The sequence below is a fragment of the Papio anubis genome, chromosome 6, assembly GCF_008728515.1.
Source record: "Papio anubis isolate 15944 chromosome 6, Panubis1.0, whole genome shotgun sequence".
Taxonomy (NCBI): domain Eukaryota; kingdom Metazoa; phylum Chordata; class Mammalia; order Primates; family Cercopithecidae; genus Papio; species Papio anubis.
Window position 1 is genome coordinate 85,273,537 of NC_044981.1, and position 26,801 is coordinate 85,300,337.

The following is a 26,801-nucleotide window of genomic DNA, read 5'->3' on the forward strand; positions in this document are numbered from 1 at the left end:
CATTTAAGCTTTCCTTAGAACAGAAATTGCTTTAATGTTATAGCGAGACAAGTGATTTTCTTTTCTTTCTTAAAAGGGTAGTTTATAAGTTAATGGTTTTTTGAAGCCCATGTAAAAACTGCCTTCCACAAGACAGAGAACTTCACAATGTTTGTGGTGCATATTTTGCCACATTTCACAAGAGGTCTTATTGTTTAAATTCTTATATCCTTATGTCATATGTGAACAAATGACTTTATTGTTCATTTGAACATGTCTTTATAGGATCTCTGGTGGTAGAGCTAGTGTTGTTGTTTGCATGTTTTCCCCTCAACAAGCCAGAACAAAAGTCTCTTTTTCTGAAGCACTGGGAACTCAGGGACCATGGCAGTGTGGCAGTAGTTGTCAGCTGGAAACACCATAATGATAATGTAAGTGAAGTGCTCACATTAAGGGGTTGACTTCTGACAAGTCAAGGTCTATAGAAAAGTTTCTGCTACAGCAGACATTATGGTAATGCAAAACAGAAGTACTTAATAGAACAATTAAGAATTATCCAGTACACTATTACTGCAGTAGGACTCAATTCCTTTTAAGATATGCTTTCCTTGGAAGAGACTCCATTCAGAATATTAGGGAAAAAATATCAGTAGCCTTTGGGGAGAACATACTCAGATGGGAGGTGGAAGTGATGGCGGGATCATTAATGGGAGATTCAGTAGGACTCAAAGCTCAAGTTCATTATATTTCTTAGAACTAAGAATAGCTTCTGAATGAGTACTCACAATTCTCCACAGACCTATTTCTCCTAAGGAGCTCCCCCTTTCTCCCTTTCCAATTTTAATCTAAGAAAAAGAATAGAATCCAGACAGACATGGGTAGGTAAGCAGGAACAAAGGAACCTCTACAGAATGGAAGATAATCTAAGCTAGTTCCATTTTAGATGCTGTTAAATCCCTTTGACCAGGATTCAATTTAGAACAACTCAGAAGATACGGTTTGATAGCATGCTGCATCAAGAGGACAGGAAAAAGAAAGAAGTCACATGTGTAATGTTGTGGCAAACAACAAAATGTGACTTCCCAGTGGATGTCACGGACGAAAAGAACATTTAAGATATAAGGCACATACTACCATTAAAGTAAACAGAAAACAAAAGGGAAAGATTTCAGTGAGTTTATGTAGGGAGAGACCCTCATTTCTCACACAGCTCAGAGTCCCTGACTTTTGTAGGACTTCAGTGAATAAAGTCAAGTCTGTAAGCACAGCCTTTCTATGCTGAGGATGATATATGGCACAAAAACATTTTACATGATGCCTTTTACACTTAGATATTATTTTAGAATCATAAACTAAAAGCATTTTTAAGGTGGAGGTACCCTGCATAAAATAGAAGTATCTTATTGTTAACCAAGGCATCTCCTGTCCACACTCAAACCTGGCTTTCCAAGTATGTTGGCTTTACTATTTTATGATTGGATGAATAAAATAAGACTGTAACTATGGCTACAAAGTAAATTACGATACCCTGACCCCAACGGAGTATTATTTTGGAAAGAATAAAAGTAAAATCCAAGATATTATTATCATCACTGCGATCTACTTGTGACCCTGTTTCAGAAAGGCTGCTAAAAACCTGCCATTTGGAAGCCTTGTGGAGACATTTTTCAGAATCCTATGTATTCTCTCTGTTAACTGATCAGAGATACTTCTCAGGTTTATTTCACTAAGGACAAAGTATGACACATACTTAAGAAAGAATGGATATTGTTTCAGAACCTCTATCCATTCAGGAGAAGACACTTGCTTTTTAGTTAAGAAATGACTGTGACTAATTCCAGAGCACCTGGTATTGGCTTTTTCAAGAATGAGCATTTGAAATCAAACTGGAAAATGGTGACTAGCACATCTGCAATGATCTAGATGATGGTAACAGATGATCCAGAGATGGTAAGAGACAGATAAACCCAAAAAGGATGGCCTCGCTTTGCTGCAGAGGGATAAAATAGAAGAAGTGAAAAAAATGATTTTTCTCTGCAAGTCCCACTCTAGGAATCACCTTTGTTAACTTTGAGTTCTTTCACAAAATGAAATGTTATGTGCCAGTACAATCTGTTTCCCTTAGGGATGGAAGGTGATGAGGGGAGACCAGTGACAGGTGAGATTTAAAGGCACGTAAAGGAAGGGTGGAAAAGAAATGCATTATGTTACCGAGAGAATGAGGATTAAATCTTCATAATGCGTGTGAGATTCTCACAAAAAGAAAACAAAACAAACGCAAGTTTTTACTCAACACCTAATGTCACCCAGCTGTGAATAAAAGAAAAAGAATCTCACACTGACCAGTTCATACAAATCAACTAACACTTATTCCCTTATGGTCCATTGTAACCCATACTCCAAGCAGACACGATGTTCTTTCACATGTACGCATTTGTAACTTTCTGAAAACTAATTAGCGAAGGAGAATACAAAATAGGCAGGTATAATGGAAACCAGTGAATTCCATCCCTGAAGCTAGTTGTACTGTAATATCTTCTGCATGGTGCCAACAGCCCCCTTTCCCTCTGCTCATTCCGACACAATGCCTTCAGGTCTGTCTAAATAACGTAATTTACTAGAGTGGAATTCCCTTGGTACCCTGTGCAGTACTTGGTGACAGTATCATTTATACTCCACCGTGTCGTGGCCTGACACTGATCCATCGGCCTTCATCCCTCATTCAGAGGAGAGCATACAATTTCACCTTCCTCCATGCCCTTCTCTGGTGTGCATGTACACATTCACTCCACTCAGCCCTAATTACAAACCTGGGTTAAAAGACTCTCATTAGATTTATATTTCTCATTCCAAATGTCAATCTTGTTGAAAATTCCCGTTTTCTGGAGGATTCATCCATTAGCAATAAACTTTAAAGCATCCTGTGACTGAGTGCATTAAACCAGCAATGCGGACATGCACTTAAAATACATCATTAGAGAAAATCTCCATTGCAAATACTTTACACTATTCAACCAAAGGAATAATGAGCCCCGCCTGGCCAGTACCCTCAAACTGCACATGAAAGATAAGTTAAAACTGGCAGTTTTGCAGGAAGAAGCACACGGTGTATCCACAGGATGCATTTCAGAATCTGTCATTCCTTATGAAGGTGTGGGAGGGAATCACGGCCAGAGTCTAATTTATCACCTTCTCTCACCTATCATTTTTACAGAAACTTCCATCTATAGCAAAGGGCAAGAGGGATGGCAAAGATAATGGGGAATATATGAGTGTGTGGAGGGAACAGAAGCTGTATCTGCAATGCCAGGAACTTTGAAAGTCACCTAGCATGATTTGCTCGGCCTGAAAAGCATTCTTCTATTTCGTTAACGGAGAAAAGTGGAGAAATCAGCATTGTCTGTAGACACTGGAGGAAGCAGGGTATCATTTTAATACAAGACAGATTTCCCTGGCGGAGTTGACCTGAGAAATGTCTTTATTCCAGACTGATGGTTTCTAACACAAAAACCAAAAATCTGATGAGAATACTAATATGTAAATTGTAAGTCACAAATTGTATCTGGGACAGAGATGGTAGGACCGTCTAAGAAAAGGAAAATTTGAGGAGGATTGAAAAAAAAAAAAAAAACCCAGCAAAATACAACAATTGAGAAAACTAAGCCACCACTGTTTTACATCTGTCCCATATTTTAATTCCTTAGCTTATAGGTTTAATTCATCACTTCTTGTCAGGTCTCAGGTGAGGCAAAGTTAAGGTACAGTCATAACTTCTCTTTAACTTTGATAAATGAAGAAACAGAATTCTAGGAAAGTCCTGCAGGAGGTTAAAGGGAGACTAATTTGAAGTCTTAGCATCTTATTCTGAAGGCTAACAAAAAAGTTATGTCCACAATTATGACTTTGTATTGTGAAATACACAATATACTTTATAATGCAAAACTTTGGTGGGTGGAAAAGGACTCTAGAAGGACAGGTATACATTGTATTAAACAGAAAATAATTTGCAAAGCATAATAAATAAAAATAAAAGCAACAGCAATTGTTTCTGCCTTTCAGCATCTGGTCAATCTGTCAGATTGTTCAGTAACCAGAATTATAACAGATGCAATATTTTCTGTGGGGAATTACACCACCACAGAAGCTAATTGCTCCTGAAGTTTTGCCCATTTCCACCTGAAATATTTTTTTAGCCTTACTTGATTACAACATTAGCACTGTCTTTCATAATGTACACCAGCAGGTACTACAATTAACATGCACAGATGTTAGAACTGAAAATCCATGTTTAAATAAAAAACATAGGGAGAAAGTAAAAATTACTGAATATGCTCAACACAGCGCTAATCTTAAAAGGAAAGAGAGGCTTACATTGTGCTAACTTAATGGCAAAATTAAAAAAAAAATCCCCCAGATGGCATTAGTAACCTAAGAAGAAGCAAACCACTCTATAAATGCCTGTATTCTTCTGAAACACTGAACCAGAGGCTGATCTTTTGTCCACTTAATTCCAAAATTTGTACTCCAAGAATAGAGGAGAACTCCCAAATGCTCTAAAATTCTCCAACACATTTTTATAATGCAACTGCACAAATGACAATAACACCAACATCATTTTGTGGAGTGCTGACTTTGTGCTTTACATACGTCATCTCACCGAATCCCCACAACCACCCTCTCATTCAGGTAGGCAGTACTACTTCTGTTCCCGTCTTCAAATAAAGACACCCAGGCCTAGGAGAGGTTAACAGATCAAGGTCAACAAGTAGCCAAGCTAAGATTTGATCCGGAGTCTTTTTTCCCTCCTAAAGCTCTCAACTCATTGTAACCACTGTGCCATACTGTCTGCCACAGTTGGGGATGCCAAAGAGAAATGTGATTTGCAGTCTTCATTTTTCAGTCTTCTGGAATGACTGCCCTCTTGACTCATCCATTTCACAAAGCGCATCAAACTGAAAGGCTCAGAACACTTGCAGACATTCTCATTCTTTGGAAATGCCACAGCCACTCAGTCAGTGGAACGGGACAGCACCATCAATGGGATCGCGAAGATACAAATTTCCCTGTGAATGCTGGTGCTGCCTCTCTTTGGTGTTTCTTCTAGCCACAAACAGACACGTTATCACTTACTGTGGTTGCATTCGACTCAGCAGCCAGATGCAGGGGAGTTTTTACTTGGTTAACTGTCCCTCCAACATCTGTGTCTACAGAAGGTACTACAGGGCAGGCGTGCGCTCACCCTTGTCCCTTCTCCCTCCCCCATCCAAACACACAAAAAGTTTTCCAACCTCTAGGGCAACACCATTAAGATATCCTTTCCTTGCTGTGCTATGAGTTTACAAGAAAGAACTTTCTAACAATAAGCCAAGAAGATGGAAGTTGTAAAATCACATTTCAAATAACGCAATTCCTTTTTAAAAAAGATTCAAGGGTTTCATGCTTCTTTCTTCCTTCCATCAACACATTTTGTTTATGTATGAGTTGGATCTTTCTTCCTTCAGAAGGGAAAAGTGCTGATAAACTGTCATGTGTAGACAAACAACGCAAAAACTTGGTTGCCTTTTGCTATTTAAACAGAGAAAAATTATTTCCCAATATACCACTTACCAGACAGATGCAAAGATGTGGGCAAGCCAGTCATCAGAATTAACAGAGTGATTTTGCTTGCACTACATATTCTGATTTGTATGACTCTTATTTTTAGCCATGCACAAAGGGCAATAAATGGAAAATCTTATTCTAACCGCTACTTTTTCTGGGCCACCCACACTGCCCCACCTACCGCACAACTTCACAAATGTAAAAAAAACCCAGCCCAGGGTTTGTCCTAACAAGGGATGCAAAGTGGCTAAAATGTGTGACATTTTTTCCAGTTAGTGTTTGTACTTTCATTTTTTTTTTTCTGTCTCAGGACTTTCAGGGAAAACAATGTTGACTTACCAATGGGCATTTTCAAAGACTCTACGTTGGTATGTCAGTCAGTGTACAGACAACGTGATCCGCAAGGCACGGGCACCACCCTGCCATGAACCACATCTCAGCCAATCTTCCGCAAAGAAATGTACCCAAAAACTTTTCTGTAAATTCGGGAAGGTGATCCACACCTTCCAAATTTTGTTTTGAAACAATGATGGTATTTTGAAAGTTATTCAAATTAACAAAAGTGATATCAGAAACATAAACATTTCTAAAACAGAGCGGGCTGTGAGGAGTGATTCTGCCAAACTTAAGTCAGTAGCACTTGACTTATATCTGCTTTTAGTCTGCAATGGCACCACGCTTACTAAGGCACAGTATCCCCATGCTGTCCCTTTCCTTTTGTGCATTTTTTCTTTCTGTACACCTTAACCACACTTCTCCACCTGATAACCTGAAGCTTATCAAGCATCAATTCACACATGGATATCACTGTGGATTGAAGCATCTGATATTTAGAGATAACCATCTTGATGGCAAATAATAAAAACAAAATTGACGAAGAGGATGTTTGCTAGGGGCACAGAGAAGATAGAAATGAGAGTCTATTTTTGATTACTGTCTTTCCAGACTTTTAATAAAAAGTTATTATAGTCTCAGGATACCAATTAAAATGATTGTTCCTCTGAGCCCTCTGCAAACCACAACAGCAAACATATGCAGGTAACAATTAACAATTAATGTTTAAAAGTCTAGTTCAACAAAATCACCAGAATCATTAGGAAACAAAGGGAGTTAACTCTGAGAAAGGCATCTTTACCTGTGTGCCTGCTCATTATCCAGAAACTAGAGGAAATGTTCTTTCATCGTCTGGTAGTTAGCACATACCCTGCAGAGCTAACACCGTCTTCGTGCGCGGTACTCGAGCAGCTCTGATGAGATGTCTCAGAAAATCTTTTTTGGGTGATAGTCCACTATCATCAGAACTTCTGACTTGTGTTGTAAAAACACAGGCAATTAAGTATTACACAAAGTGGGTCATACGCCACTGAGACAACCACACCGCCCCCAAATCAGACTCCAAATGACTGTGCTGTGACAAGGTAGGAGGGGTCTGAACACAGCGAAAGCAAAACTTTTATGTGGTGAGGAGCATTTTAGTTTTCACTGGTTTAGGTTAGAGAAAGTTAATCTCAATGTCAACTACAAAGCCAACAAACTTTTAGTGTGTTCTTGAATTTATATGACAAATGCTGGCTGTTCATGTAATGGGAAATTCAGATCCAATGTCATAAACAGTCTGAGGGACAGTCTCAGGCTTAAATGACATGCCCATCACTAAACAAGGGAGCCCTGTGACTCAGTGAAGGAAGGTGGCCAAATCGAAAGTAAAGATAAAGAACTAAATTCTCATTATCCACATTAGCATCTCCTTCTCCAACGGAGGATCAAAGTACTGTATACCACTCCCTCACACCTGTACCCAACCATGGCATTCAATACAATCGCGGATGCTACCCAAACACCCTTCAACTGCTGTAGGAAAAAGGTCAAATGTAGTTACCTAAATTGAGCACATTCATTCATCTATCACTGAAGAGCCACAGAAATATTAATTCAATACACACTGAGTCCCTATTATATACAAAGACACAGAGGACATGAAGGGATGCTCTCAAAGTCACTGCTTTCAAGGAACTTAAGAGTCCTGTACAGGTAATGATAAAATCTAGATATAACCAATGTCAAAGACAGAGTTTTTCTCTTTTTTTAAACAAACAAAATCCCTTCTAGCAGCTGCTTACTAAATACTTCCTATTCTAATGACATGAGGTTTGTAGATGACAATTCTACCACATTTCTCGATGAATCTTTTAACAATTCCTTAAAATTTCCCTCGGTTTTCTTTCAGTGCTCAAAGCCCTTCCTAACCTTGGCCAAGCATTAGGATTCATCCTAACCCGAAGGCCTAGTACTCTCCAAAGGAAAGCACAGAGATACCAGCACAACTCAAGGAGCTATAAAATCACACCACAGCAATCTGAAGAGATGCGTCTTTGAAGGGGGATAAAGGATGCAAAGTTAAAGGAAAACTCTGTTCACAGCACAAGAAGACATATATTTGAATGAAATTTTGTTATCAAAATTATAAAATCAGAATTTGATTGGAGTCCATATTGTTTGGATTGTGAATGGGGAATGGGAGGATCTGGCTAACTCAACCTTTCCCGTTTCTCCCAAATTGCCTTATAGTATAGTGATTACTAATTTCTAAATAATCACAACACAATCAGTTGATCTAACACCAAAACCACCTTGCACATAACTGAATCTTCCTTTATGATTCCAGAGGCCCACTAGGATCTTACAGGGCCACTCGGTATTATTTTGACTGACAGGAGGTAGAAATGAAAATACTGGTTGATAGGAATTTCCACCCGATAAAGATAGTAGTGAGTCCACACAGGTATCTGTTCTTGTAAGAGCTGATTAATATAATCAGAAGGGAGAAAAAAAGCAATGAGATCACTGTCCTATAAGATGACACTTAAAGTCATCATTCCTAAGTGCCACCAGCTTGTAGGATGTGATCAGTCCAGAGCACTGCTTGTAAATTTGAAATTAGTTAACTAGTTGAAAAAAGTCTGGAAAAATACATAAAAATATGAGTTAACAGGTAGGTTATATTTGGGCAGCCAGATTATAGGTAATTTACCTCTACTTTTATTCAATTTTCTGCTATTTTATAAATTATGTAGAATACATGTATCACTTTGATAGTAAGGAAAACAAAGCTACTTCTGCTTAGATAAAAGAAAACAATTATTTTCTGATTCTGGTTCTGTCTAGAAATCAAGAACACTTCATCAATAAGTTTCTGACACTTTCTGTCAAGAAATCAAGAACCCAGCATACTAATCTGAACTGAACTGATAACAAATAAGGCATGGAATACAGGAAAAATATGCTAGAAATAACAGCTTATAGCTTCTAGTTAAGTACCGCAAGGACTCTAAAAATCTCGCTATCCTGCAAAGCTTTGTAAATACTGTTCTGGGGCAGAAGAGCAGAAGTGCTTTTCCTCCTCATGTCACACAGTTTATGCGACTTCCAGCTGCCACAAGTCTGCAGGCGCTACACTCTTAGAAGATCTATCTAATGGGACATCCTTGGAAAAACATGCTGCAATGCCCTGGGTTAAATCCGGGCTCAAAGAGAGGCATCATTTCACTAGTGACAGGTGCATCCAAAAAAGAGCACACAAACCATTTCTTAAAAATCAACAGATTGGAAACTATTAGAATAAATTGATAAACCATTTGTGCTACAACTGATGTCACTGGGTAGGCGGCTTTATAATAAAACATAGATTATTTGGAGACTCATGACTCACAGGGAATTATCATTTGAAATTTTTGACTTACATATTAAAGTATATAACCATGCCAGTAACATCACTCCTCTCTGTACCATTAGCAGAGAATGAAAATTAATTTTGATGATCTCTTGAGCAGAACATAATCTGAATGTGAAACGGAATGTTACAAATAATCATATAATAGTTTTTTTTTTTTTTAAAAAAAAGAAACAGAATTGGCTTCAAAAGTACGCCGTTCGTTTCCAATGATTATAGGAGCTAAATATACAGGTTCATAAAATGATTTCATATATTAGTTTTAAAACCAGTAATATCACAACTTTTAGAGTGCTTAACATAAACAGAACATTTAACATTTAACCTCTGGCACTGGAAAGGTGGTAAAAGTCAAAACTTGCAGTTTCTTGAGAAGAATAAAAATGAATGGTATATTGTTCCATCGCCAGTCAACATTTTTAGATTATTATTAAAGCATGGAAATAGGTACACTAAAACCTCAGTTAATTAGACTATTTGAGGACAAGAATATTTATTATTATTTTGATTTTCTGGTTAATTGACAACTAGAAAATGCTTTTTGTTGAAGGTTTTCCAAAGCAGTTTTTCCTCTTTATAAAACATCTAACCATTCTCAATGATTCAGCAGGTCAGTGTCATCAGCTACAAGTATCCTCCAGGGTTTACACCCCACCTTTACTCAAAACCAAAGCTATCTTGTTTTCTTCATCACTGAAAAAGGGAAGTGTGGTATGTGCGGTAGGGTGGGGTGTGTGGGAGGGAAGGGCAGGGGGTGGGGAAGTATGAAGGTTAGCTAATTCAGGGTTCTGGCTAGTTGGGTTCCAGGTAGCAAAGCCATCGGTAAACATAAATTCAATGTCTGGAACCAGGCACATCTGATTCCTGTGAATGATGAGACAAGGAGACAAGGAGATCCCACCAGGGTCTGTCTTTGTTGGTCTTCTCTACCTTATGTCATTTTATCTCGGTGATGGCTGGTTTGAGGTTCTTCTCTGGGGAAAATCTGTGTCAGTGTGTCTGTACAAAAATTATGGTCTGTGAACTCATTGTGTCGGGGGGGGAGTTTATTTTGATTAGATTCCATATCCATGCCCTTTCAACTCAAGCTTAGGGTGGATGTCAAAGATGAATAAGTCCTTACTTTCCTCTCCCTTAGACTTGCTGACCTGAATTTTTTCCTCTACAAAAACCTTTAATTCCAGGTTTTTTTTTTTTTTTTTTTTTTTTTTTTTGGTATCTCGGCAGCTCCCCATGGCAACTAACTCAGAAACCTCTTTTCCTTTGCCCTGTTTTCCAATACCTAAGTGAAAAGCATGAAGAGTTTCTTTCTAAGCAGGTTTGGAAAGTCTGGCATGAGAATGAGGGGACTGATTTATATATATTGTACTTTAACAAATTCATTTTACCTCTTTTCAGTTACACCTTTTCCTTAAGCCAAATTATGTATAATGGTTCTGCTATAGGGCCTCTGTAATAGACTATATATATACTGGTATCTTAAGGAGAAAGTAGGATAATTTAGTATAGCAGTGTCTGAACTTTTTGAAACCATGGATCCTTATATACGACTCTTCAGGAATTCGAATCCCTGGCCAGCCCTAGGGGTAGAGGGTGAAGGGAGTGAAGACGACCTGAATAAAGTATGGCTACTAGGCCCCATAAAACTGTTGATTGTTTTTCAAGGCCAAATTTCTAGAAATGTAGAATAAAAGGCAAAAGCCAAAAAAAGTAGGGCACAATGGACTAACCTAGTGAATTCCATCCTGTGTGTTCCTCACAGGACTACAGGCCACTCACTAACCTGTCTGTGACTTACCAGTACCGTAATACCTGTAAGTACAGAGATTTGGTGATGGGGGATAAATCCTGCTTCACTTGGAGAATGTAAAACAGGCATCATAATCATCATAGGCCCTACAGCGGGAGAACTATCCGTTGTGGATTTCCTCTCAAAGCTTTCATTTTCTACTGTGCTGGAATCTACAGCAAGTCTGCATTCCCTGGTTCCTGCCGACATGTCCACCTCTGCTGATTAAGACCCTTCAGGAGCCACAGTCAGGTACACAGCTCCGGGACTCTCTCCATGCCAGTGCTCTGTGCATGGACTGGTTTACAAACACCCATCTGGAGGAAATGGAGCAGCCCCACTGCTGAAGCATGGGTGGCTTACGCTTTCCTTCGCCCCAGTGAAGCAGGTCTTCTAGATGTGTAAATGGCATTTTAGTAGAGACCACAGTTGTTTAAGGCAAATTCCCTTGATGGCTTCTGACAACTGTGTCTTTACTCTGATAGGAAACTCATTCCTGGGACTGAAGTATATACCATTCAGTGGATCCCTTACCTTTGTTGTCTTCTAAGGGCTGCCCAAAGGGTAACAGGGATGAGGGAGGTGTGAGAGACATAATGATTGGTTCTTCCTGCACCCTCACGAACTGCAGCATCCCTATCAAGCACTAGCTAGTGATTCTGCGCAGCATTCTTAGAAGGAAAGCTTTAAAAATTATGGTAAAATATATACAACATAAAATTTACCATTTTACCCATTTTTAAGTGTGCATTTCAGTGGCATTAAATACATTCACATTGCTGTGCAACTATAATTTTCATTCATCTCCAGAACTCTCCAATCTTCCCAAACTGATACTTAATATCCATTGAACAACAACTTTCAATTTTTCCATCCTCCCATCCCCTGGCAACCACCATTCTACTTTCGGACTCTGTAAATCTGACAGTTCTAGGTACCTCATATAAACGGGATATTTAATATTTGCTTTTTTGTGTCTGGATTATTTCACTTGGCATCTTCAAGGTTCCTCCACGTGGTTAGCGTGTGTCAGAATTTCATCTTTTTAAAGGCTAAATAATATTCCATTGTATGTATTAATATATACCACATTTTGTTTATCGATTTTCTGTTGATGGACACCTGGGTTGTATCCACCTCTGGCTACTGTGAATAATGCTGCTATGAATACGGGTGTACACACATCTATCTGCTCAAATCCCTAGTTTCACTTCTTTTGGAATATACCCAGAAGTGGAATTGCTGGATCACTTGGTAATCTTGTTTAATTTTTTTTGAGGAATTGCCATACTGTTTAGTATTTAATTTTTTAAATTCATAAGCTTTATCTTAAAGAGCAGTTTTAGGTTCACAGTAAAACTGAGCAGAAAGTACAGAAGTTTCCCACATGCCCCCTGTCGCCCTCTGCCCCACAAGATTCAGTTTTATACTCACTCGGTGATTGAACGCTATGTCCAAAGCTATGGGGAGTGATCCAGGCAGGTCCTGCCAGATCCAGCAGGAGCCTGAAGCCAGGATTCACCTAAGGAGTCACAACAACTTCTTTCCTTCCTGACCTGTAGACAGGAAACTGACTGACAGCAAAGGTCATCCCACAGGAACACTGGATGTGCAAACGTGGAGATCTGCAGAGTGGCAGAGCAGGAGAGGGCACTAAGGGGCATTTGACCCGACCTGCTTCTTTCACGTTATGGTGAAGATGCCTCATAAACTGATAACCTTCCTTTCAGGAATGCAGGGCAGAATGACTAGTGCTTGTTGGAGATGGTGTATTTTTGAGGGTGGAGTAATAATAATTACATCACTCACAACTCTGTCAGCCCTAATCCCAGCCCTGTTACCCTTTGGACAGCCCCCAGAAGGCATCTCTGGGTTAATTCCATTATAGATCACTTTTAACACTTACTGGTTTTTGTCTTATTTTTCTGATATTGTGGGTTTTATTTTAAACATTTTAACATACACCTACTGTACATTTAAGTCTATATCCAGGATTTTTGACTCTATTAATGTTGAGGCAATACATATGTTCTTTCATTACATATTTGCTTGGCAACTGCTTTATTAACAGTGATTATTCTCAACTCCAGAGTTATAATAAGAGAACTGAAAATCCTAAGTGCTACTTTGAATGATAACATCTACCATATCCAAGTAAAATGTTATAAACCACAGTGCTTATCCACAGGTTTAAAATGCCCAGAAATTTCTCAAATGTTTCCTGGACAGTATGATTCATACTATTTTTATACTCACATCGACTCAGTGAAACAAAAGAAAAAATGCTGTTTAAAACTCCTACAGTCAAAGCTAAGAAATATACAATGCATATATCTATTCACAGGTACACATGTACATTTGTATGTATGCTTACATGTGTCCAAATGTGCATTTGTTTAGTCAAACTTTTCCACTGTTTTCTATTAACATGGAATAAATTGTTCTTGTCCTCAGCAGTTAGGCAATGGGCCTATTTGAAAGCTAACACCACAACATGATGATTCACAAAGGTTTTCAGTCTTGAGAACTTAAAATCTCACACACCTGGACTTCCTGGCTTGGGTTATTCACTGGAGCTGTGCTTCCCTTCCCAGGTGTTTTTTTTTTTAAATTTTTAACTTTTGTGGGTATACAGTAGGTGTGTATATTTGTGAGGTACATGAGATGTTTTGACACAGGCATGCAATATAAAATGAGCACATCATGGAGAATGGGGTAATCATCCCCTCAAGCATTTATCCTTTGAGTTACAAACAATCCACTTATACTCCTTATTACAAAATGTGAGTTATTATTGACTATAGTCACTCTACTATACTGTCAAATAGTAGGTCATATTCATTCTTTCTTTTTTTTTTTGTACCTATTAACCATCCTGCCTCCACGCCCTGCCCCCAACCCCCACTACCCTTCCTGGCTTACGGTAGCTATCCTTCTACCCTCTATGTCCAGGAGTTCAAATTTGATTTTTAGATCCCATGAGTGAGAACATGTGATGTTTGTCTTTCTGTCCCACATGTGTTTTGTAAATCAAATCACATTTAAGTGTGTGAGGGGAGGGATAATGCTATGATGACTCACTCTGAAAGGGAACAATGTATTTCCCAACTCAGGGGAAAAAAGATTTTTGAGTATGTCTAAAAGCATGATGAGCACACCTGCAAAAGGACTGTAGCTGTTGTTTTAGCCTAATAACAGTACTATTAGTCACACTTGTTGAAAACTAGGGACAAAGAATGGCTGGTACTAGCAACTCTGGGGTAAAGCTGGCACAGAATAATGGCATCTGCTGGGCTGGACTTCCAAATGTGAAGGTGCTAAGTGAACCTTAAAACTCTTTTCTGGGCCGGGCGCGGTGGCTCAAGCCTGTAATCCCAGCACTTTGGGAGGCCGAGACGGGCGGATCACGAGGTCAGGAGATCGAGACCATCCTGGCTAACACAATGAAACCCCGTCTCTACTAAAAAATACAAAAAAACTAGCCGGGCGAGGTGGCGGGCGCCTGTAGTCCCAGCTACTCGGGAGGCTGAGGCAGGAGAATGGCGGGAACCCGGGAGGCGGAGCTTGCAGTGAGCTGAGATCCGGCCACTGCACTCCAGCCTGGGTGACAGAGCGAGACTCGGCCTCAAAAAAAAAAAAAAAAAAAACTCTTTTCTGAGACACAGTGTATTAAGCAAAGCATTAAATTTCTTAATTTAATGCTATTTATCACTCAAGTATATACAGTTTTCTATCTTTTTTATCCTTTCAAGCACATGAGTTAAAACAGTGATTCTCAAATTGGGGTCCCTGGACCAGCTGCATCAGCCTCACTTGGAATCTTGTTAGAAAAGCAAATTCCTAGCCTGTACCAGAGCTACTGAATCAGAAATCTGGGCATGAGGCCCAGCAAGCTGTACTTCAACAAGCCCTCCAGGTGATTCTGGTTCAAGCTGAAATTTAAGAGCCACTGAGTTAAGGAACCACCAATATACAGATTCCAACCTTTGCTCCTTTGCTCAATGATAACTCTCCAGTTCCTTTGTTTTTTTTTTTTTAAAAAAAAAAAAAAAAAAAAAGGAATTCATGTGTGCTTGGGCTGTTTGTTACTATCACCTAAGAAAATATTTATTATTGTTTAGTTAAGGAATATAAACCTGGTCAAAACTTACATGTAATTTTTCCAGGTCCTGTGCTGGCTTCGAGTCTTAGGATGCAGGGAACTGGGCGAAGGGAGAGATGAGAAGGCTCCGGCAATCCATTCAGACATGGACCCCAAAGTTTTGTGGGGCAACCTTTTGACAGGTCAGTGAGTGTCCACCTAATTGGGTAGGAAAAGTTGTTCATTAGCAGATGAAAGTATGCATGTGAATGTTTCCCCCTCCCTCCTGCTATCTCGCCATACTCCATTCTGCTTGTTATGATCTCACACAACTGTCTGCGCCTCTGGCTGTGGGCCTCTTGACCAATCCTCATGAACAGAATATGACACCACAGCCCGTGGTATAAATGCCTGGGCTCTGTCTGGTAGAAGCCCTATTCCTTGAGGTATCTCCTTTAGGCGAGCAGCCCTCACGAGGGGCTCTCCTGAATCCAAATGCAGCCTAGGAGATAGCTCCGTGTCCAGTAAGTTATCATCTCTATTTCATCTCACGTTTTCTATCAGCAAATCAGAACATCTTGGTTTAAAAGACACATGTGGCCATTGTAAATACAAGATATTCAGGAAGCAAATGATTAATTTAAGAATTCTGACTGAAATGAGATGATTCCCTGATGCCTCAAATGTGTTTCGTAGAACTTATTGTAGAACATTTGAAACATACAGAAAAATAAAGAAAAAAAATAAAGATCAATGGTAACCTTGACACCGATAAATCACTAATGATGTTTTGTTGTATGAGTCCAAAACTCCTTTACCGAAACTCTTGGGGCCAGATATGTTTCAGAATTCAGAATTTTTTGGATTTTAGAGAGTATTACAGTGCAGCTACCATTTATTACATTATTATCTTGTGAGAGTATGGAGCAGCACCCTATAATATTAAACATTAAATATTTCTGCACAAAAATAGATGCATATTCTTATTAAGTGGGGGTAAAACAGAGCCTCACATTAGTTCAGGCCAGGTTTTCCTACCAAAGAAGTTACTAAAAATAAAACAAAACACAACCCCTTTTGATTTCTGAAAACTTTTGGATTTGGAATTAGAGATAAGGGATTGTGGACCAGTATTCTTTTCAGATACATGCACATACTCAGAGTATTGTTTCTACTTTTTCATTCAATTCTGAAATAAAATGTGAGTTATATCAATATGAGTATTTCCCCAAGTTATTAAAATTATTCAAAAACATGTTTTTTAAAGTTCATGTGTATTATATCCCATAGAAATATATCTTATGTATTTATTTCCCTCATTTTTGGAATTGCAGATTTTTTTTTCTTTGTTATTGTAAATAACACTTTAGGGGACGTTTCTGAATATCCGATTGTCTAAACTTCTGAACATTTTCTTACGCAGGTTCCTAGAAAAGGAATTATTGCATGAAAGGGCATAAACATTGAGAGTCTTGATTTTCTAGAAAGGTTGCACCAATTTATATTTTTTTCCAGCAGCATAAATGCCTGGTTAATTACGAACCTTATCATAGACAAAAAATACACTTGCTCCTCACGCAACTTAACAAAATTCTAATCAATCATGACCAAATGTAAGAGATTTTATTTATGTTTTCCTAACACAGAAGATAGTGAACAGCTTGCTGTTTTTCACATAACAAGAGAGAAATGGAGTTAATTTAACTTTACCATCAAATGACCCTCATTAAGCCAGACTGAGTTAGACGTGGACAGTGGGGGAGCTGTGACTTGTCCATCGAGTCTTCACATGGAAAAGCATGTGAGAGAATTCAGAAATAATTCACATAACATCATGAGAAGAAAAACAACTGCTTATTTGTGGGTTGATAATTCAGCTTCTAGAGTAGTGAGGCCTTGTATTTCCCTTCCTTCTGGTGTTTTCCTATTTCTTGGACATTCTGCTGTTCCTCAGCATGGCATCAGAAAGCAGAAAAAGATGCGAAGACAAAATCAAATCAGAATAGCTAATAATAATGGCTAACCCTTACGCATGATTACAGTGTGTCCACTCCAATGCCAGGTCCTTGTATGCATTATCTCATTTAACGCCAAGTGCATTGGTATCAAAACTGGTGGCTGGCAAGTTTGAAAGTATGTGCTCACTCATTGGTCCTCCTTATGCCCCAATAAGTTTGTAGGAATTTGAGCTTCAGAATTTCAAAGATCTATTCAAGCCTAGTGTCTCATTACTATGTTGACTCCAAGTCTAGCTATAAATCACAAGCTTGATCTTTCCACTTTTTGGTCAGTACCATCTATAGCATCTAAACGAAGCAGAGAAAGTCTAAGAAAATTCTAGACAATAGTAAGCCCTTTGAAAGTCCTATATTGACATGGGGAAGGCTACAGCTCTTTGAGCACAATAGAGAAGGATGAGGTGAGAGTGTTATATAACACAAAACAGGTTATACATGGAGAAATACATGAAGACACAGATAAAATACACACTTGAAAAAAGAAACATACAAACACATTCTTCCCAAATGTGGCTACGAATTAGGAATGCTAAAGCAGGTCTTACAGCACCAGGTTATTTTAGATTTATAGCTTTTCCTAATAATCTTTCTTTCTCTTTCCCCTTTATGTATATTTAACCTTACAGGATAATTGGTGTAGAGAATGCCACAATTTTCATATGCTAATAAAAGCAAATTGAAGTGGTTTGTTATATTAAATGAAATAACCTCACTCTTTAACTGATGTATAAACTCAATTTCTGCACCCACTAATACTATAAGATGGTTATGGTTTGAGGAGAGGGGGTGCAAAAATTTCAATCTTATTTTGGGAGTGAGTTAAATTGATCATTCCCAACAATCTTATGTAAAAATAAGGACTGTTTCTATCAAAATGATCAAAAGACCAAAGAGAAGTGGACCATTTCCTTCACTGTGGCTTTACTTCATAATGTAAGCATCATTTTCCTGATAATTAGGTGTCAAAGCAGGTAGAATAGCTAATAAATGATTTTTCTTTGCCACATTCAGGTATATGACTACGTTTTTAAGCAGACCAGAGCTACAGGGTGTGAAAAATAAAATGGGAATAGAAGAAATAACCCCTCAAAGAGTATATTTTGCTTTTTCCAAAGGGCCTAACTGCTTCAGGGGAAATACAAAAAACAAACCACCATTAATAACACAAACGATTACCGGATGCTCCTTGATACTCAAACTGTACAACTATCATTGTAAAGCTAATTACAAATTTGGATTCTCTCATTTTAAAAATATATTCAAAGCAACCCACTTCTGTTTCAATGCTGAACCAAAGTCTGTGCAATTGGCACACTGTCAAAGTAAAAAAATACATATGTATATATATATACACACATTGCATCATTTGCACTTGAACAAAGTTATTACTTTCAATGTCACTAAATCCTGAACTGCAAAACACCGCAAGCTAAAAGCAAGTATTGCCACATGGTATATTAGCTTACATTTACAAAAGAGTTTATAGTTTTCCAAGCCACAGAGATACAGACTTTCCCACTCACAGTAGCTTTGTTATGCTGGGCACCCCACTCACTGCCTCGGAGCCTACTATCTCTCGCAGGTTCTTGTGGGGATCACATGAGAATGTATACAGAGTGTTTTTTTTTTTTTTTTGCAGATTATAAGACATACATAAAATATTAGGTATCTTTTTTTTTAACTAAACAACTCTGTGAGGCATAAAGATATTAATCGCCATTTCATAGTTCAGGAAAAGAACACAAGAAGATGTAACAAAAAAAAGTGCTAAGTTAGAAGATCTGTTTTATTTCTAAATTGGCTATAAACTAGCTGTCTGACTCTCTGGATCTTGATTTCTTCAGTAAAATGAGGAGGTTGGATGAAATGACTTTAAGGTCTTCTGGAAGCCAATGGATCTGTGATGTAGGACATGGCCATGGTAGTGATGGGAGTGCCTTAGGAAGTAATCCCTCCTGGAGGCCAAGGAACCATGAGGTTAAAGGTAGCATCTATCAGTCTGAGGCCTGCAGTGCTGGCACAGAGTCCTTGAGCAGCCCCCAACTCCCAGAGATGAGCTAGACATTAACTAACTCATTTTTGCTGGACTGAGGGGAGGTTGGTGAAATCCTAAAGGAATGGCCAGGGCCTCTTGGGCATTGGAAGGAAATACCAAAGAAACTTAAGCTAGCAGGTCTTTATTAACTGGTACAAGTATTTTATAACATTAACAACTGGTATAGCCAAATAAGTATATACCAGCTGTCAGTCTTGCTAACAGTTTTACTGTTGTTTGTCTATCAGTCTCAAAGAGACGGCCACCACGGAGGGCCAACCACCTTGCTTGGCTAAGTTCCTACAGTGTGGAGGGGAGATGTGTAAGAGGGGCTCTTTTTGGCATTATGAGTGCACATTAGGGTCACATGGGAATTTTGCTTTAAAAAGACACTAATTTAGGCCTCTACTACTGCTATTCTGCTAGCATTGTCTAACACAACTTTCTGTAATGATGGAAATATTCAATATCTCTGCTGTCCAATATGGCAGCCACATGAGGATACTGAGCACTTGAAAAGTACCTAGTGAGAATGAGGAACTGAATTTTTAACTTCAATCCATTTAGATCAACTGAATTTAAATAGCCACATATCATTAGTGGTTACCTGATTGGATAGTGCAGCCCTAGGTGGCTTCACATATTAGTTTTCTTGGATCTATTTCAAACCCCAGAAACCCACAAGACAATACCCAATATAGTCCTTCAGCAGGGATTCACTGCCCTTCTCCTATGTGCTGGGCAATGTTTAGGTGTCTCAAAACCATGGTGAATAAGAGTACCATGGACACTTCCTGCCTTGTGGCATTTTGCCGCTAGATTGATTTCCAAAGACCTCACAAAATCTTGAAGTGGCTCACCAGACTGCTCTTAGGAAAAGGTGGGTGATGAGATATGGTAATGCTACACTAAGCATGAAAGCACTGCTTTTTCATTTCTTCGTATTTACTGTTAAAGAAGTTGGGGGAAAGTTTAAAAAGAGGTATCTGAATGGTTATTATTCATTCGCTTACAAGTAAAGTAACATATCCCAGATATGGGAAATTATCTGTAGGTAATTACCTCTTGCATAATCTTAAACTTAAAAAGAAAAGTCAGAGGAACCGCATTCTTAAGCTAAGAAAAGTCAATGGTATTCAATTACAGCAACAGCCATACAAAAGTACAAGTGGGTCTCCAGCTGCAAACGGTGGGCAAGGGAACGTTCATTCTGATTAGCTGTGAAATGATCAGGTTTTCTAGAAGGTACTTTTTGTATAAGTAAGGCTGACTGAATTCTTTATCCCAACTCAACTCTTAGCTAGGATTTTCTTAGTGGCTTTAATGGGATTTGATGAGGAAAACCCCATTTGCCTGTCCCTAGGAAACTACAGGTGAAAGTATTTTTATTTACATTACAAATCTAATACCAACAAAATAATTTCTAAGAAACACAAAAGTGGTTTAATGATCTGATTTCCAATGTTGCTCTCAATGTCCTCCTGTTGTCAATTCTCTCCTATCCTAATCACCTCTTCCTACCTTAATTGGAATCTGGAGTGATACAAAAAACATAAAACACGATATTCGGAACTGGTTTACACTCTTGTTTGAACCTGAATCCAGGTTTGCCTAACCTTCAAGGACAGGACACTGCATGTTGGGATACAGAATTTTTAAGCCAATTCCCTCCACTGTATTAAGATTATCACTTGAGGTGAAAAACTTACCAAATAAAACAACCTGATTTTGCTCAGCATCCCAATGGGATCATGTTCAGCATGTCAATGAGAATGACACCAGTCAGCCAATCTTTCGAGCTTCACAACGCCACTTCCGGTTCCCCTGCCCTAAGTCAGACTTTTGATTTTTAGTGCTAATAAGTGATTCTTCCACATCTATACACACACACACACACACACACACACACAAACACACACACAAAAACTTACTTTTTTCCCCTCTGGATTGAGTAGAAAGACAATTTAATACAATGGTCAGAAAACAAAATGACACTTCAAAACTTAGTTCTAAAAATCCAAATTGCATTTAGAGACCATTATCTCCTTTTTAAAAAGGTCAAATCTCAAATGTTCAGCTGGTTCCAGGCTATATAAAAATATTACTCAAAATCTGATGACAGTTTTGGTAACAAACATCTAGAGAGTGGCCCTGAAATCCTTATTTATATTCAGAAACACTAAATGGAGTAGTCACGCGCCATTTTATGGCTGAAGGGGTTCAAAAAGAAAGAGGTCAATTGATGTTAATTTTCTGGAAATTCAGAGATGAAGTTTTTTTTTTTTAAACTCTTATCTTTCAAACAGAATTTAAACAGACACCTGTATAAGGCAGAACCCCTTTGAACCATAGATCTTGTGGCTTTTGTATTTTATTCTACTGGCATGGAAAGGTGATGAAAGAAAATGTGCTTTTTGCTGCAACAGAGAAAGAAGTGGGGAGGGAGATGCAGTTATTTCAGACAGGATGGAGAAAATTAATTGAGATTAAACAGCTCTGAAAGTTTCCACTTCAACATTTCAGGTTCTGGGACTCTAGTTGAAGAACCAAAGCTAGAAAATTCACTTATTTGACATTCAAGGTGTTTAAGTTCCCAAATACAGCAAAGAGGTTATCAGATTTTCACTTACACCATAAAAGGATGGTGCAAGCAGAAGTACTTGCCACTAACAAGCCAGAAAAAAGAAAAAGTGTGAAAGAAATGTGTTGAAAGTACATAATTTGAAATAATTCTTAGATTTCTGCAGATTTTATACATAAAAATTGGAGTACTAGACTGTATTGATACATCATCACCATCATCATCATCATCATCTCCACCACCACCATCATCTGAAAATACCTATTTGCTTGGAACTGTGCTAGAAATTTTACAGGTATTATTAGCCTATCTGGTTCATGAGAGAACCCTGGTTCAGAGAGGCAAAGTGCTTTGCTTAAGGTCACACTGCTGGAGATGGGACAACATGCAATCTGAATCCAAGCCGCCCTGTCAAGGCTACCTCCTTCCCTGTACAACACTGCCTTCCCTCCATAATGTGGGGAGACTACATCCTTCTCCTGCGAAGGAAACATGACCACTTTCCCATGTGCTACCAGTAACACATGGAAGTAAACTGACAAGCCTGCAGCTACCACAACAATTTAACTATTTGTATAAAGAGTTGATTAGCTTATTAGTGCTAAAATGGTTATAGTTCATAAAGCATAATTTCTTGTTACACTTCAGTGTCGTTTCTGTCCCTTGACTATGTAAAGCCCCTGCCTGGTCTTGCCACCTGCTTCTCTCTCTGCCTAGAATTCCCTCCCACAACCCTTAGCCATGCTGGTTACTTCTCCTTCACTAGGTCTAGTTCAAATATGTCACCGGCAGAGACACTGTCCTTAATGCGCTCTGCCCTCTCCCAAACAGATAGGCATTGTCCTGCTTGTTTCCATCAAGGGATAATCAAAATCCACATGTTTATTTACTGTATAATTACCTATCTTCTCTCTCGGTCCACGTAAGACCCACAGTGGCAGGAAACTAGCTTCACTTGCTCTCCACTGATACCTGACACTTGGAAAAGTGGCTGGCACAAACTTGAATGAATGGATACACCAATACATGAATGAAGACCAAGTGTTTGCACAGTGCAGTGACAGGTACACACAGAGGGACCAGAGGAGACACACTGCCCTGGGGATCTGCCTGCTGTTGCTGGCCCTGGAGTCCTAGGCCAGAGTTCATCCGCTCCCAGCTCAAACCCTGCCTGGAGACTGAGCATACATCTGCCCTCGGCCCTCCTCTCCTGCTGCACTTCCTGACATAGCCTCTTCTTCCCCAACAGTGGCTCTTCCTCACATGATGAGCTCAGTTTCTGTCCCTGGATCGAATCTCTACATTCCACCATTCACCTTGTATAAAAATCAATCATGCTTACTCCTCCTGTGGTCACACACCTTTCAGAGAATCTGGGGCCATGGCCTTGGGTTCCACCATAACCATAACCATGTGGCACTGTCAGGGCCGACTCCAGGCTTGCTGCATCCCTAACCCAGTCCAACAGCCAGTGCCAGGCTCTTTCCCAGCCTTCTGTCCTGAGCCACCTCACTTCTTTCTGTTGTCTGCCCTCTCTTTCCATGTCTAAGCTCATGGATGACTCTTGGCAGGCTGGGGAAGGGAAACAATGTGGAGCAGAGGAGAGAGAAAGTCAAAAGCAACAGAAGCTGCTGTGTGTCCACATGGGAAGCCCGTGGACTACATCTGTCCATGAGAATTTTCAGTGTTCTGCAGATTTCTTTTTTTTAAATAGTGAATTTAAACTATGGACCAGCAGAGCTGAAAGGGACCTTGGAGATCACTGAGTCCCACTGTCTCACTATACTGTTGAACCAGTGTGTGAGTAATGGGCTGAGGAGGAAGAAGGCAGCATTTGTTGAGGGCTTAACATCTGCTTCGGAATACAGGGTCCCAGGTCCCAGACCCAGTGAGTGGCAGAGTGAGGACCATGCAATGCTTAAATAAGCACTTCCATCCCATATACACTTTGCCCTACGACTTACATATTCACATCACGTGTGGGAAAGGCTTGGCATTTACCACATAAAGATACTTGGAATTCTTGCCTCAAAGGGTAAGTGGGTTTTCCTTCTGTATTAGCCGATATACTTTTAGAAAATTATAGTAAAATATCCAAAACGTAAAATTTACCACTTTAATCAGTTTTAAGTATATAGTTCAGTGGCACCAAGTACATTTGTTTTGTTGTACAACCTTCACCAGTATCCATCCAATCATTTTTAAAGTGAGTATTTTCTAAAACTATACATCCAAAATGAGAGTGAAGGAAACAAAAAAGAAGTAGAAAGAAAAGACAGGTAGAAGATAAACTTTTGGGCATGCATTTCAGCTGACAAAAACCTTTCATATGAATTAGGTTCTCTGTGACATATTCATTATTTTCCTAGTCATGAAACGGGAACTGTGAGACACCACGTGAAAAGTCGGCTTTTATTGTTTCTCTAGGTTCTATACTAGTTGTATCCGCTTACAAAAATGTTATACAACCCAGTACATCACAGCCTTCCACGCCTCCTCCATAAAAGGACAAGTAAAATAGTATTTCTTAGAAAGACAGGCATTTACCAATGCACTGCATCTAGATGGAGCTGTCTCCATCATTCTAGTCTGTTTCTAAACAGGGTTTTAAAGTCTTGGCACAGAGCACAAAGAATGTCCCTTAGCTATTCAGCATTTAGTTCAGCTCCACAATATATTTAGCAGGATTTCTTCGCTCCCCCTTCCCTTCTTGGTTTAATGACCTCAAATGTACCAACATCCTGTCTTACCTAATCCCCTAACAAGTTCTATCAAATGCCAGGACAGAATCAGACAGCACTGCAGGCGGTGAGATCATTCACTAAGAATTCATTTTTATTCCAAAAATTAGGAGTGCCAGACCATTTAACACAATCTATCACACAGCCAGAAAATTAGCCTAGCGCTTTAAGAGAAACATTTAAATAACTTTTAAATATCTTCCTCCTGACATAGATTCTTTAAAAACCTGAAGACTCTCTCTCCAGAAGAGGCACAGACACAAAACATTTCCACATGACAGCAAGAGTTCAGGACTCTTTGAAGACGATGTAGGTCCCCTAAGAATCCATAAACCTCAGGTTAAAATCTCCTGTAAAAGAACTCTAAGACTTTACTTTGTCCACAAGCCCTTGCACTGGATCCTTATCCATGGAGCATCCAGGGTAACTTCTTCTGGTGCCACTTTTGTCTCTGGATGAGAAACGACTTGTTTCAGCTTCAGGAACATCGCTACGTGGCTTCTGGTCCAACTGACTGTCAACACAGCTGGGCCTCTCCCCAATTCAGCGGCTACTCTGGGAACATTCATTTCTCTTACTGGTCCATGACATGCTTGCTCTATCCCAGGGTTAGGTTTTGCTTTGCAATTTGCCATCTTGGATCCTGTGGTCCCTTCTGTCTTCCCGTCACTTTCCTTGTTGGTCCTTGTGGCACTTTTGTTTTAAAAATTAAACTTTTTTTTTTTTTTTTAATCATAAAAGCAACAGCTTCCCGTTTGCATTTAAGTCCTTTGTTTTTTCTCCAAAAGCATACTTCAGCCTTCATACCTTTGTTCTTGGGAAGACTTTGCCCACCTCTCTAAGTAGCAGGTCCTGAAACTCTCTGTTCACTTCGGGACAGGGTTTCTCCTCCAGGAGCAGTGTGGGGCAGTGAGTTAGGAAAAAGCCTAAAGTCAGAGAGACCCAGGTCTAATCCCAACATAGTAGCTGACTTTGGCCAAGCAATTTGAACAAAGGCTCAATTTCCTGATGCGAACAAATAAGGAAGATAAAGCCAACTTATACTTTTATTTTTTTTTAGACAGGGTCTTGCTCTGTCACCCAGGCTGGAGTACAGTGGCGTGATCATAGCTCACTGCATCTTCGAACTCCTGGGCTCAAGCGATCCTCCGGCCTCAGCCTCCTAAGTGGCTGGGACTACAGGTGTGTGTCCTTAAAACTGGCTATGTTTTGTTTTTGTTTCTTAAGGAAGACTAAGAGAGCTGATATGTTCATAGCTTCTGAAACACAGAAGGTATCTAGTAAATGGTGATGATCATTTCATTCCCTTCTAACTCTTCACATATGGGATTCAGCATACATTTTATATTTTACAAGCAACTCCTGCTGCTTTCTATTAGGTGGCCAGGACCACTTATGTTTCGAGCCTTAGGCATTTTTTAACAGGTTTATTGAGATATAATTAGCATATCATACAATTCATACCTTTAAAGTATACAATTCAATGTTTTTTAGTATATTCACAGAGCTGTGCGACCATCACCACTACCTAATATCAGAACATTTCCATCATCCAAAAAAGAAACCCTATACCCATAGCAGTTACTCTTCATTTCCTTTCCCCTTCAACCCTTGGCAACCACCAATCTACTTTCTGTTTCTATGGATTTTGCTATTCTACACATTTTGTATAAATGGAATCATATATTATGAGGCCTTTTGTGTCTGGCTTCTTTCACTTTACCATATTTTCAGGGTTCACCCTTGATGTAGCAAATGTCAATACTTCATTCCTTTTTATGGCTGCATAATAATCAATTGTATTCATATACCACATTCTGTATATCCATTTATCAGCTGATGGATACTTGGACTGTTTCCACATTTTAGCTATTATGAATAATGCTGCCAAGAACATTTTTGTACGGTTAGACATATTTGGACACGTTTTCAATTTACTTGGATATATACCTGGAAGTGAAATTGCTGGGAGGGATGGTTAATTTTATGTGTTAATTTGACTAGGCCACCATACCAAGACATGTGGTCAAACATGTTTGGATGTTGTTACAAAGGTGTTTTTTAGATAAGATTAACATTTACATCAGTAGTCTTTGAATAAAGCAGATTACTCTCCATGAGGTGGGCCTCATCCAATCAGTTGAAGACCTTAAGAAAAAAGACTGACCTCTCCCGAGAAGAAGGAATACTGACAGCAGACTCCCTTTGAACTCAAACTGCAACATCAACTCTTCTCTGGCTCTACA

The 26,801-nt window shown here is 39.1% G+C and overlaps 1 protein-coding gene across 12 annotated transcripts in view; it reads right to left on the reverse strand.

Annotated features, from left to right (window-relative positions):
- BACH2 (BTB domain and CNC homolog 2) overlaps nucleotides 1-26,801 on the reverse strand; it is a 367,956-nt gene that overhangs the window by 144,074 nt on the left and 197,081 nt on the right. For 9 of the 12 annotated variants that reach the window (XM_017958111.3, XM_017958118.3, XM_017958115.3 and 6 more), the window contains one exon: nucleotides 15,251-15,399. In XM_017958111.3, the coding sequence (XP_017813600.1) occupies nucleotides 15,251-15,399 (149 nt within the window). Of the gene's footprint in view, nucleotides 1-6,715; nucleotides 7,814-15,250; nucleotides 15,400-26,801 lie in introns of those variants that run through there. The other 3 variants (XM_009205677.3, XM_009205675.3, XM_021936803.2) reach the window with 1 other exon arrangement.